This window comes from Aythya marila (assembly GCF_965140915.1).
Source record: "Aythya marila genome assembly, chromosome: 2".
NCBI classification, from domain to species: Eukaryota; Metazoa; Chordata; class Aves; order Anseriformes; family Anatidae; genus Aythya; species Aythya marila.
The window spans coordinates 142,773,483-142,786,103 of NC_139043.1; the positions used below are offsets into that span (position 1 = coordinate 142,773,483).

The following is a 12,621-nucleotide window of genomic DNA, read 5'->3' on the forward strand; positions in this document are numbered from 1 at the left end:
TTATCCTTGTGGCAATGAGAGATCCACATCAAATGTCAGTGGCTATTTAATTCATTCTGTGATAATTATCCTGTTGCTTATTTCCCCAGCTCTATTTCCAGTTTAACATGCAGGTGGGTGCCTTAGGGAGCTGAGAGAAGTCTGATAGGCAGCAGAGTCACAGTGTGCTGACCGCTGAAGTCTTACAGCCTTCTGCAACACTGGAAGCTGTATTTTACTGCTTCTCTCAGACTGATAGATTGGCTTTGTCATGCAAAACTGTGTATGACAGGGCTCGGATTTAGCAGGAGCCACCTGAATGCCTCCTGTCTTCTAAGCCAGGAAGCAGAATAAGTCAAGACAGTGGTTCAACACATTCCTTAGGGTGAGCAGCTGCTTTCAGCAGCTTAGTTAGAAACACAGTATTGAATCAGATTGATGTCTGAGCCAGACCTACTCCCAGGCAGGAGAGGTCTCTGAAGTTTCAATTTCTTTCTCTTTCTTATGGTCCAAAGTTTCTCAAGCTATTTTACAGCATTGTATGCTGTGCTCTGGTAGTGTTAACAGTTCAGAAGAAATTTAACTGAGAACATTTTAAGTAAAACACCTTGTACTACTGAACTGGTCATAAGATTAGCTTAGGTTTTGCTAAGATGCTACATACAAAAATAATCTGTATTTTCACCTACATAGGTAAAGATGACTTCTATCACTTTGAGTGGTGGAGTACATGCACATTTGCACCCAGACATTCATGCAGGTGTCCACAAAAGCTGTTGGTTCCTTCACAGTTATCAAAACTTTCCTCTGGGCCAAGTTTGCAGGGTTTCATTCTGTAACTTGCAGAAAACATAAACACCAGATATACTTTATTCTAGATTCTCTCTATGTATTTTCAAGCAAAACTAGGTTTCCCTGTCAGTGCCATTTAATTCATTATTTGTCAGTTTTAGACAAAATGGTTATTTTTATAAGCATCTGTAGCCTGGACTGCTGCAAAATTTGTTACCACCATGAAAATACATTCAAAATCATAAACTGAGTTTCAGCTGCTTTCATGAATTGATAGTGGAGGTCTGTGAATTTTCATTCTGCTGTGAATTTTCATGTTCTTTGCGACTGCGTCTGTTGTGTTTGTAAAGTGCCACGTTTACCCATTGAAGTCAAATGGCAACTACTAGTCCCACAACCTATTAAAAATGTTCTGCACGTACACACAAACATCCCCAGACCTTGCCTATGGCAGTGCAATAAAAGGTAGCCTTGGGGACAGTGGATTTATTTGAGCCCCACTCAGAGCCAATAGAGACAAAATTGAATTTTGTTGCCCCAGGGACAAAATTACTTCTTTTGTCCTTATCAGTACTGGTGGCATTGGGCAGGACAGGTCCCAGGGGACAGGAAAGAGAGGTTTTGCTGGCAGGGCCTTGTCGGGAGCTTTCACTGACTTTCTGAACTGTGAAATGAAGAGAGGTAGGCAAAAATAAGGGTGGATGTTGGAGGCTGATTATGTCTTCCAGTAGGTTTGAGTGAGCCTTGTTTTCCTCCTTCCCTCTCACCTCTATTCCTGTGGCCAAGATAATCTCACTGGGGGAGGTGAGCTGGTTCCTGGGGCTCTCACACAGTATTGCCTGGGGCAGGCACATATGCCAGATTTCTCCAAATGCTCCATGATCTCAACACTGGAAGGGGGACAAAAGAAACACGGTGAGCAGGTCAAGGGAGGTGATTCTCCACCTCTGCTCTGCTCTTGTGAGACCCCACCTGGAGCCCTGCGTTCAGCTTAGGGACCACAGCACAAGAGGGATGTGGACCTATTAGAATGAGTCCAGAGGAGGGCCACAAAGATGATCAGAGGTCTGGAGCAGTTCTTCTATGTAGACAGGCTGAGAGAGTTGGAGTTGTTCAGCCTGGAGAAGAGAAGGCTCTGGGGAGATGTTACAACGGCCTTCCAGTACCTAAAGGGAGTCTACAAGAGAGGGTCTCCTTGACAAGGACTATAGTGATACGACGGGGAGTAATGGTTTTAAACTAAAAAATTGTAGATTTAGATTAGATATTCGGAAGCAATTCTTTGTGGTGAGGCAGTGGAACATGTTTCCCAGCGAAGCTGTGGATGCCCCATCCATGGAAGTGTTCAAGGCCAGGCTGGATGAGGCTTTGGGCAACCTGGTCTGGTGGGATATGTCCCTACCCTTCACAGGGGGCTTGGATTTAGATGATCTTTAAGGCGCTTCCAACCTAAACCATTCCATGATTCTAAAGACAACATAGAACAGGGTTAGGCCACCATGTGCATAGAGCTGCTCTGGGCAGCCACTGGATTTGCCAATGACCAGAAAGGATTTTGACTTTTTGACCCATTCTTTGTGAGCACCAAAGCTGCCTACACACAAAGAGTAACGCTTCTGACTATAAGACTCGCCAACTTGGAATCATTAGCACCAATTCATTAAAATTTCTTGTGTTTCTGTAATGATTCCTGCTAAATTTAGATTTCTTTAATTCCTAGAGATTCTGGGAGCTTTGATATCTATGGTAATCATTTGGATGGTGACTGGTGTGTTGACGTATTTGGCTAGCATGAGGCTGATACACCCTGATTATGATATCGATGCTACAGTGATGCTCATTACCTCTGCTTGTGCCATGCTTGCCAACATCCTGTAAGTTACCTTATTTCCTTCCCCAAATCACTTTTTAACCTTGAATCTGCTGGTGTATTTCACTAAAAGATGATGGATAAATCTTGGCCTCAAAAAATATAAAGGCTTTATGAGTTTCATGAGAATATGGAGTGGGTTAACTGCTTCTCACAGAAGGTTGTAGTTGCTATTCTCCTTTCTGGTGGCTGCCAGATGGGGAGGGGTAATTATGAATGCGAAAGCTCTACAAAAAATTAATCTCCAACTCACATTTTATTAGACATACGAAAATTCAAGAACTCTGTAGAAAATTAGGCCTCTTTAATTCCCCTTCTCACAGGCATTCTTGTTTGTATGCAAAACACTGGAACACCTAGGAATTATCTGCTTAGCCACTCTATTTTTATCCAATGTGTCTGATTTTACTGTTCAGCATTCAGAAGCAAGATGGGCAATGACGTGTGTGATATCACTGGTTTCAAAGACACAATCACCTCACAGTTTTACATCTCTTTCAGACTAAGCCTGATTTTGCACCAGACTGGACATGGGCACAGCCATGGGGCACAAACCAGAGAAACCTTGTCAGCCCCTCCGGAAAAGCCAGCTCTGAGAAATGCCAGCCTGAGGGCAGCCTTCGTGCATGCCATTGGGGATCTATTCCAGAGTATTAGTGTGCTAATTAGTGCACTTATCATCTTCTTTAAGGTTAGTTTTATTAGTTCACATGCTTTCCTTGCAATTAAGAATAACAGTTATTTTCACAGCATCATGACACTAGGTATTATGCAAAAATTTTATCTGTTTTAATTATATAGTTTGTAAGTTAGTCAAGAACAATTATACTAATTCTTGGGAATTTAAAAGACTATTGAGAGTGTCACACTTGCTTTTTGTTTTTTAAACTGCAAGAAGGATAATTTTATTTCTGCCCCTTTCTTCACCAATAGCACCTTCACCCCCTGTTCTAACGTTCCCTGACTGGCAAAGCAGTTTGGCATTGATTCTGTACTAGATGACTGGAATATAATATTCTTTGAGATTAACTAATAATGAAATTAACAAAGTGATGCCTTTGTATTTTTTTAGCCAGAATACAAAATAGCTGATCCAATCTGCACATTTGTGTTTTCCATCTTTGTTTTGGCAACCACCATCACCATTTTAAGGGATATTTTGATTGTGTTAATGGAAGGTAGGACCTGATTCCAGAATCAATAGTTATATTTTGTTCTTTCTCTCTGTCTCTCCATAACACATTTGCTGACAAAAGTATAATAGCACACTTATGTATTATTTTCCAAGATTCTCATAACTGTGATCATACTTTAATCTTAATTGCAATTTTAATCAAAATTGGTTTCTATCATTGCACCAGAATATTTCAGTCTTGTAAAAATCTGTGCACAGGTGACGAACACCCAAAAATCTTGTATTCCTAAAGCTAAGTTGCTTTCTTTTGCCATAACATTACTTTTTATCACACCCTTTAGCATATGAGATGTCTACTCACTTTGTTCATTGTGTGATTCCTTTACCCATGTGAAATACAACTCCTTGCCAAAAAGACCAAAGAAAAGAAAAAGGCTGTGCTTTGAACTGTATCTGTGAAATAGGATGAGTGCAAGAGACAGAAGTTTAAAAGATTTTTAGTTATGCCAGTCCAGAAAAGCAAGGCAGCAGAGCTTTCCAGTCACGTCCGGGCACAAGGAAATAGACAATTCCCAGCACATCAGCATGAAGGCAGCAAGAAGAACTAGTCTCAGTAATATTTAATCCTGCCAGCTATGGGCCTGAACATTTGATTTGAAAGGCCAAATGACTTGAGCAGTCATAGATGCATACTTTTGCCTTCCTTACACTAAATAATATAATGCAACCTCTTTCTCAGCTATGAAGACAGGCTTAAAGGGAAAAGCAGCTGTAACAACACAGCTTTTGAACGGATATGAGTTACTCACTGTGACTATCTGCATGACTATTTACTTTTCTCTTTCATTTTGTTCCTATTTCTGCTTCAAGAAAGGAAATTTCCAATATTATTTTACAGTAAAACCTAATTCTAGGGTTCTGTTGTCAGTGATCAAGAGATAGCAATACGTTTGTGTAGAAGTGGACCTGGATAGGAGGCAACAGCTAGTAGTGTCTTGGCTGCTGACAAATAGGAAGGTCTCTTGATTACAGAAAAAAATGAACTAGCAAGGAGGTCTGGCAGCCCCTGATGCACGTGGATCTCCTTCTCAGAGCAGTGATTGCCAGCTTCTGTAAGCAGCACTCACATGTAAGAAATTGGCAATGCTCTGCTCCCCTCTGCAACAGGCCCTTTCATGTTGTCCTCTGGGGAGGTCCATGAAGCCAGTCTCCTACCTCCTAAGAAGCATATTTCTGCCCAGAATTTTCTAAAGAGGACTTGGAGCTGGTACTGACAGTGGCTCATTAACATCAGTTATGGTATGAAAGACCCAATTAACCAATACTGTACTTATCATGATTATACCTCATAATTGGTGGTATTAAAAATATTTTTTCAATGTGCTGATCCAAGTGAATCATGACAGGCATAGCTGTTCAAGTAGGCATAGAGCTGCACTTCCAAATTCCCATGTCTCATGCCAGGAAAGACCCGTAATTAAGTTCTTTGGGCAAATTTGAATTGAACTCTGAATTTCATATACCAACTAAACCTATCACAAGTGTCCTCACTCTGACTAAGGCTAATCATAATCATTATCACCTTTTGTACAAAAGCTCATGTAGGAAAACAATCACTGATCTACTAATTAACTAGACCTGTAGTCTAATCTTATCTATTCTAAGATTTCTGTGGCAAGACATTTTAATCTTTGTTTGTCTTTCTATCTCTGTTAAACATATGCTTCTGTATCATATATGGAGGACAGAATCCCTGACAGGTGCTCAGGTGATACCATAAAATATACAGTCACAAAAGACATGATCTGGCTAAACAGTTCACCTCCCTGTGCAAATCGGAGCCTCAGAGTGTCTCCTAACATATGCATGAACCTCAGTCCATGGAGAAGTCCAAGAGATAGGATTAAATTTCACATTGAACTCTGAAATAGACAGGTTTCCCCTGGTGTGAAATATTTTTATAAAACTGTACATCTAACTGAGTAAAGATACATAATGTATTTTCCTCTAATGATTATAATTCATCTCTCTTCAAAATATGTTTTTTCTGCCGATTTCTCCTTCTAAGGAACAGCAAAAGGACTTACTTATGATGAAATAAAAGCAAGAATTTTAGCAGTTGAGAAAGTGGAGTCTGTTCACAGTCTTCATCTTTGGTCTCTGACAATGAATCAAACTATTCTATCTGCTCATGTTGCCACAGGTCAGTACATTTCTGTAAACAGGGAGTAAGTATTCAGCAGCTGCCTGGCAAAGGTCAGTTACTTCTGATAGGGATACAACTGATGGTATAGCTGGTGCTTGTTAAAATAAATGTCATCATTCTGCTGGAAAAAATAAGAAAATAAAAAAACTAAAGCTTTCAAACCTTCCTCCCGGAAATCTTGCCAAAACAACAAGGACCTGTACTTAGCCAAAAAATTTGAAAACTGCAGAGGCTGTGGAACAAGGAAGTAAACTACAGGATATTTTAAATAAATTAAAAGAATTAGACTCAGACTGGATTTTTCTGACAATATCAAATAGATTTTGGAGTTGTTTTGTCATATGTAAAAATTGTTGATTGCTATAACAAAAACTTATAGGGCAAATCTGTGTTCCTGATGCCTCTTCTACTGCAAAATAATCTTTAAAACATAGCTTGGAACATAGAGGTGACTTCAGGACAACAGTTCATCTTTAAAAATATATTTTTTAATATCCTTATTCCTGTTGACAAATTATCCACAACCCAAATCAGATCTCTTGTTTGCTTTTTGCAACTTATACATTTTATGGTTTATGTAAGACAAACACTCCACCTGTGTTTGGCCATGAGATGTTTCATAGGCAAAATCCCCTATGGAGTCCCACCTTCCCACAAGGAGTAGGTCTATCAGTAACCCAAATCACTCAGCGCTGATGCTGCTCTGTGACTGAATGATTATTAAGTAATCTTTCTTTCCTCTAGAACTTATCTTCTGCCAAACTGAATTTCTTTAGTGATTAAACATAGCTCAGTTCTTGCTAAAATCACATTCTCTTACCATACTTGAATGAACAAACCTTTGCTGACATGCAAGCTCCTGAAATGAGGATAAAAAGGACAAGGAACACTTCTCAAAATCATCTTCTTTGTAGAAGTGCCAGACTGTTTGCGAATAGTTTCTGTCGGTAACCACTTACTCTTTGACTACTACTATTACACGGTATGCAATTTGATTATTTTCTGCTTGCTCTTTATAGCAGACACAGATGACAGCCAGAAGATTTTGAAAGACATCACCCAAGCCCTGTTTGAGCACTACAGCTTCCACTCCATCACCATTCAGATTGAATCAGGAGAGGATCAGAAAGAAGACTGTGTCTTCTGCCAGGAGCCCAGGGATTAAAGGAAGCAGTATGCTATGCAAAGTAATGATCACTTCTCTTACGGGTCAATGGAGACTATATGTGCTGGTTGTATGTAATTGATTAACAACAAATGGTAATTAAGAGAACTAAAAAGCCCTGTGACTAAAAACAGCACATGTACCTTTGTTTGTTGGTACTATCTACTAGGAGAGAACATGTATTAGGTCCTTCCACCAGCTAGATTACCTGTCCATCAGTGCTTACCTTCAATTAAAAGAGAAAGGCTCTAAATTATTCTTCACTGTAGTGACAGACTGATACTAAAGCAACACTAAAGAGTCTCTGTTTGTAATCACAGGTAACAGAAAACTAATCAACCTTCAAGTTACAAACAGACTAATTATCACAAAATGAAATGAAATGTAAATTTGGTGTTAGCAAAGCTTAACATGGTTATTCAGGATAAGGAAGAAAATTTAAGCTAGCATGAGGGATGAAGAGATCTGGGAAAGAACAGCATGGGGATATGTGCTTTCCTTGCTTTCTGGTGGACACTCCTCCTCCTGAATATTAGCAAATTATCAGATGTGTACCATATTCTGCAGCATGTCCCTTGACCGTAACAATGCAGCTTCACTTTCCATGCAGAACTAGACTGGGTATTTTTCCACTCCATAGTTCTCACTCCTGCAGTTGCAGGGCTCATTTTATTAACAGGTTATTTATAACATAAATTATGTTATATTATAAATAAATATAAATATTATTATATATAAACTCAGGTGGTACTAAGTTTCCAGGCTGGCAGCTGGGAAGTGTATTGTGTTATTAAGTTTAAAGAAGCCTTGCTTTTTAGGGAATGCAGGTTTTATTTGGAATAGGTTCACATTAGTTTTCTGCTTTATCAACCTGAAAAGATAAGAATTTACTATTAGGTGCTTTTGGCTATAGATAATACGTAACTATGTGATGATAGATTGATATATTAAGCTGCCATTTGTTACCTGGTAGGGGGAACAAGAAATTACTCTGCTTTGTGGAGGCATCCCAGAAGATCTTGTTAGTTAAACCTCCCAATGAAATCGGATAAGGTATTAAAACACAGCACCCGCTAAGAATTTCATGAGTCTCTCATTATTTACTGGCTCATAAGAACTGAGAACATAGCAGTGGTATTCAGTACAGTGATAAAGACAATTCTTGCCCTTATCAACTGAGACTCCTGAAGATAAGACATAGATAAATCAGAGCAGAGTAAAAAAAAAAAAAAATAAAAAAGGAATGAAGAAATTAATTTTGATTTTGGCCAGTTTCTCTGCTGCTATAATTTAGCAAGGTTGCCTCCTACCAAAGGCAACACAGCTGTGCTTGTTAAATAACACAAACATCCTTTTCATTAGATGGGGAGGACAAGGTAATGGTATAGCTTTTAAAGAAAAATGTTTTGAGTGAGACAAGGATATGGACCTGGACATAATGAGGAATTTAGGGGCACAGTGGTCAAGGACAACATAAAAGATAATCAGTGGATGAAAGAAGCACCCATGTGAGACACAGATTCAGTTTTGAGATTTGGGTTGAGGTGGAGAAAAAGACCAGAAGTTTAAAAACAAAAACAAAGCAAAACAAAACAACAACAACAACAACAACAACAAAAGAGATATTCAGCAGCCACAACAAGGACTGATGAGGATATTGTCCAGATAAATTGAAAGGATAGGGAAGACTTTCATTACAACTTTGGAAAAAAAAAAAAAAAAAAAAAAAGTGGTGAAATATAGACATGTGAGTAAAGAAGGAGCTAATTCAAAATATTGATCCTTAATGAAAGGCAGTAGGGGAAAGTTGTAAAAAAAAAAAAAAAAAAAAAATGAGGTGGCAGCTGCTATCTACAGTAATGCTGCTAACCCCAAAAGCCCCTCAAAATTAGGAGTAGGTATATAGTAAAGTTCAGAGCAGGAATGGGGAGAAAGACAACAAGAGTGGGTTTGTTAAGAGCAGCACACCTTGTACTTCAGGCAGAAAATTGACAATACTTCTCTAGCAAAAACTAGAGACGGTGTAATTGTCTCTTCTTTCTGCTGTGGAATTTCCTCCAGCAGAGCAGTGTAGCAGCCGTAACACAGAACCATATGTAATCTAAGGAAATTTTACCTAAACAGGAGAGACTGAGCATGCTTTTAGAACAAATATTTACCTGCAGTTATGAATATTGCTATAAGGAACTAGCTATTTAATGCTCCCATTATAAATGAACTACAAAATATATATTTCTTTTTAATCCCCTTCTAGTCTGATCCTCAGGGATATTTTCTTGGTAAAAGGTTGTTTTCAGAATACTGTCTGACTGGCTGGCAGGGATTTCTGCAGAAATGCTACTGTAATATAGAGAGGAAATATAGAGGGCCAGGAAATTCAGAAACAATTTCTAGACTTCTCTGCTTTTATTAGTTTTACATTCTTTCAATCATCTGCAGAATAATTGTAAGAAAATGATAAGAAATTTCTTCCTTAAATCCATTCATGAAGCTAGTGTGAAAAAGAGAGGTATTTATCATGAATGTGGTCTGTTTTCCATGTCTATATGTCATTTGGTGTAGTTCCCTTCCTGTGAACTTATGGCTTACTGGGTAGCACTGAAATTTTAAGTCCATAAGTATGTTCATCTCCCTCTAAATTTTAATGTAACCATTTTGGAGCTTGTAAATTATGTAGTTCTTCATTCTCCAGACTATATTTCTCTTTCTACAACCAGAATCTAACACTTCGAGCAGAGCCTAAGGTTAAGGAATTTGTAGGATCTCAGGACTTTTTGGAGTAAAAACCATGAAACCACCAACCACAAGGCTGGACTTTCCTCATTCAGCAATGAAAAAAGGCCTAGGTACCAATATTATGCCGAGGTGCCCACCAAACAATGACAGAAATATTTATAGTGACTTGAATTGGAAAAAATAAGGCACAAATCTGTCCTTAGCATCACTGGAATAGACCCTTACTGTAACTATGATGATATACATCCCCATCTGTTCTCCTGTCTGAAATGCGCAGTGAGTGTAAGAATGGGATATGAACTACGGGATATATGAAATGCCCACTTAGTGAGTGTGAGATATCACAGCAGCAATTCATCATCTCCAAAGGAAGGTCAAACAAGACTTCCCGTGCTACAATGGCAGCAAATGGTAGCCTGAGCAACGAGGGCCGTGTAGGACTGCAATATCTCTCTTACCAATGTCAGGAGGTTGTATCAAGCAATTCTGGAGCTGTTTTCTCCTTTCTTGTGAATTCTGGCACACTCCACCACACCTTCCTCAGTGCTGTACCCTCAGCAACAGTACTTGTGCTTTCCTACATCCTTCCCTTTTCTCCTCCTTGGGCTATTGTCCCCTTCTAGTCCCTTCTCCTTTATTTTTCCCCGTTTGTCTTTTTTCTGCAATGCCTCAACTGGGTGCCTATTCAAATTCCAATTCCAACATAGTATTTATCACATATCTTTTTTGCTTACAGCCCCTCACATTTCTTTTCATCCTGTGTGGTTAGACCAAAAGTGCCCCAGAAAGAAGCTAACTGCCTTTTGCTCCGTGTTTGTTGAAAACTTGATATAATGAATAATCTCTTTTTTTTTTTTTTCATTTGACTGTTGTAAGTACAATTAAAATGGGATCTTAATAAAAGCAAAGAACAATGGCCATTCCAGGCATTGCACATTGGCCCACATCAGGCACAACAATACAACAATATATTTAGTTTGTATTAAAATTATATAGAAGTTTCACATACAAAAAAAATCACCTGAGGTATCTCCAGCTTAAGGTACTCTTTTATATTCTCAAGCCTGCTGATAACTTCTTTCAGCTAAGAAAAATAAAAACCTTTCCCACCTGAGTACACACAGTTTAAGCAAGAAAGGAATCAGAGACAGACAGTCTCTTAACCGCCTCAGGCATCACCACCTTCCTGAGGTTATTCAGTGGGATTTCTCACAGCCTCGACTTCATGTCAGACAGTCAGTATCTAGCAAGAACGTGCTGCAGCATGGAAAGCTTTGGAGAGCAGCCCAGTGAGAAAGGTGGCTGCGATGGAAACACAACAGAGGGTTTTTACATGGATACTGATGCACACTCACAATTTTCCATCCCAGGTGTTACATTGATGGGAAAAGTGGCTGCTGTTCACTAAAATCTTGGGCTTTGACTTTTTATTAAAAAAAAAATAATAAAAAATGAACAGAAGTTAAAAAGGTTGTATTATGGAACATCCCTTGTGGCTTCAGAGGCACTTTACCCCATGGCTTGCATTCTTCTGTTACAGCAGGGCTCATTAACTTTGCCTCCCATATTGCACTGCCTCGTGCTCTGCCTTGATGTGCTGCCTCTCTTTGCCAAACACCACAGAAAAAGAGAATCCAGCTATCCTAGAGATCTGAGGCAAAAAACATCCAAGCTATGAGTGCCACGACATGCCAGGAAAGGTATGCTGCTGTGGCAGATGCCAGATGACTCCTTGCATGCTACAGCTATGAGGTTCTCAGCTATAGGGACTCTTCCTGAACTACATGGGCAGATAAACCATTGAGCCTTTGGTGAAGCACAGATTTTTATTTTATTTTTTTCCTGCTGTGCAGTTATATTCTCCACTGACTCTTCTCAGAGACTGAAGCTGGCTGGAACAGTTCATGTAGCTTCTGCCTGAATAAGAAAGAGCAGGAATTCATTAATCATGGCACAACCTGCTCATCCTCAAAGAGCCACGAGCACTCAGGGCTAGCTCCTGGACTAGCAGCAATTCTGATGTCAAAACGCTTGGAACCGGTGCGCTTCCCAGCAGCAGCGTGCAACCTGAATCTTTAACTTCTGGCTCCTGCCCTGCTTTCTCATTTGCTGACAGGCAACAGCTAGACACTCTTTGAAGGATGTGCTGTGCTTTGAAGGATGCGGTGCACTTTGAAGGAGCAGCAGAAACTGCTGATGAGCTTACGAGGATGTTGCATCCAGCCACAGAGACTTTTTTTTTTGCAAAAGCAGATCCTTTGTAGGAAGCAAGAAAAAATGATAAGGACATAAATGGGAATTCCTGTGGGTTTCAGTGCTATCACAGTGCCAATCATCTGGGAAATGCTGGGGAACAAGCTGTGAAGCTGTATTTGGCCTACAAAGGGGTCCATTCCCCCTCAAAATGCATGAGCAGCAGGAACAATTCCACAGAGGTGCCAACAGGAGGAGAGTGTGAATGTGAAGTGAAATTTAACAACTCCCTCTGCCCTTTAAACTACGCTTACAGAATTAAACACAGAATCTGGGATTATAAAAATAAATAAATAAATAAAATTTCTCTTACAAAGAATAGATTTTTGACTTTCTCTGAATACTTTCTTCACTGTGTTTTTTAGAATTGATTCACCATATTCATTTCTACTGTGTATTTGCAGAAAATAGCTGGTCATCCATTAGTCTCCTGCTGAGTTTCCATTGCAAAGATATGACTGAAAGCTGGTATTAGCTGTGACAGA

At 39.4% G+C, this 12,621-nt stretch overlaps 1 protein-coding gene across 1 annotated transcript in view; it reads left to right on the top strand.

Annotated features, from left to right (window-relative positions):
* SLC30A8 (solute carrier family 30 member 8) overlaps positions 1 to 12,143 on the top strand; it is a 28,588-nt gene extending 16,445 nt beyond the window's left edge. The window contains exons 4-9 of the mRNA XM_082752674.1: positions 2,492 to 2,645; positions 3,143 to 3,332; positions 3,714 to 3,819; positions 5,845 to 5,979; positions 7,002 to 7,169; positions 11,737 to 12,143. Of these exons, the coding sequence (XP_082608800.1) occupies positions 2,492 to 2,645; positions 3,143 to 3,332; positions 3,714 to 3,819; positions 5,845 to 5,979; positions 7,002 to 7,147 (731 nt within the window). The 3' untranslated portion in view covers positions 7,148 to 7,169; positions 11,737 to 12,143. The remainder of the gene's footprint in view (positions 1 to 2,491; positions 2,646 to 3,142; positions 3,333 to 3,713; positions 3,820 to 5,844; positions 5,980 to 7,001; positions 7,170 to 11,736) is intronic.
* Positions 12,144 to 12,621: the final 478 nt, after the last annotated feature.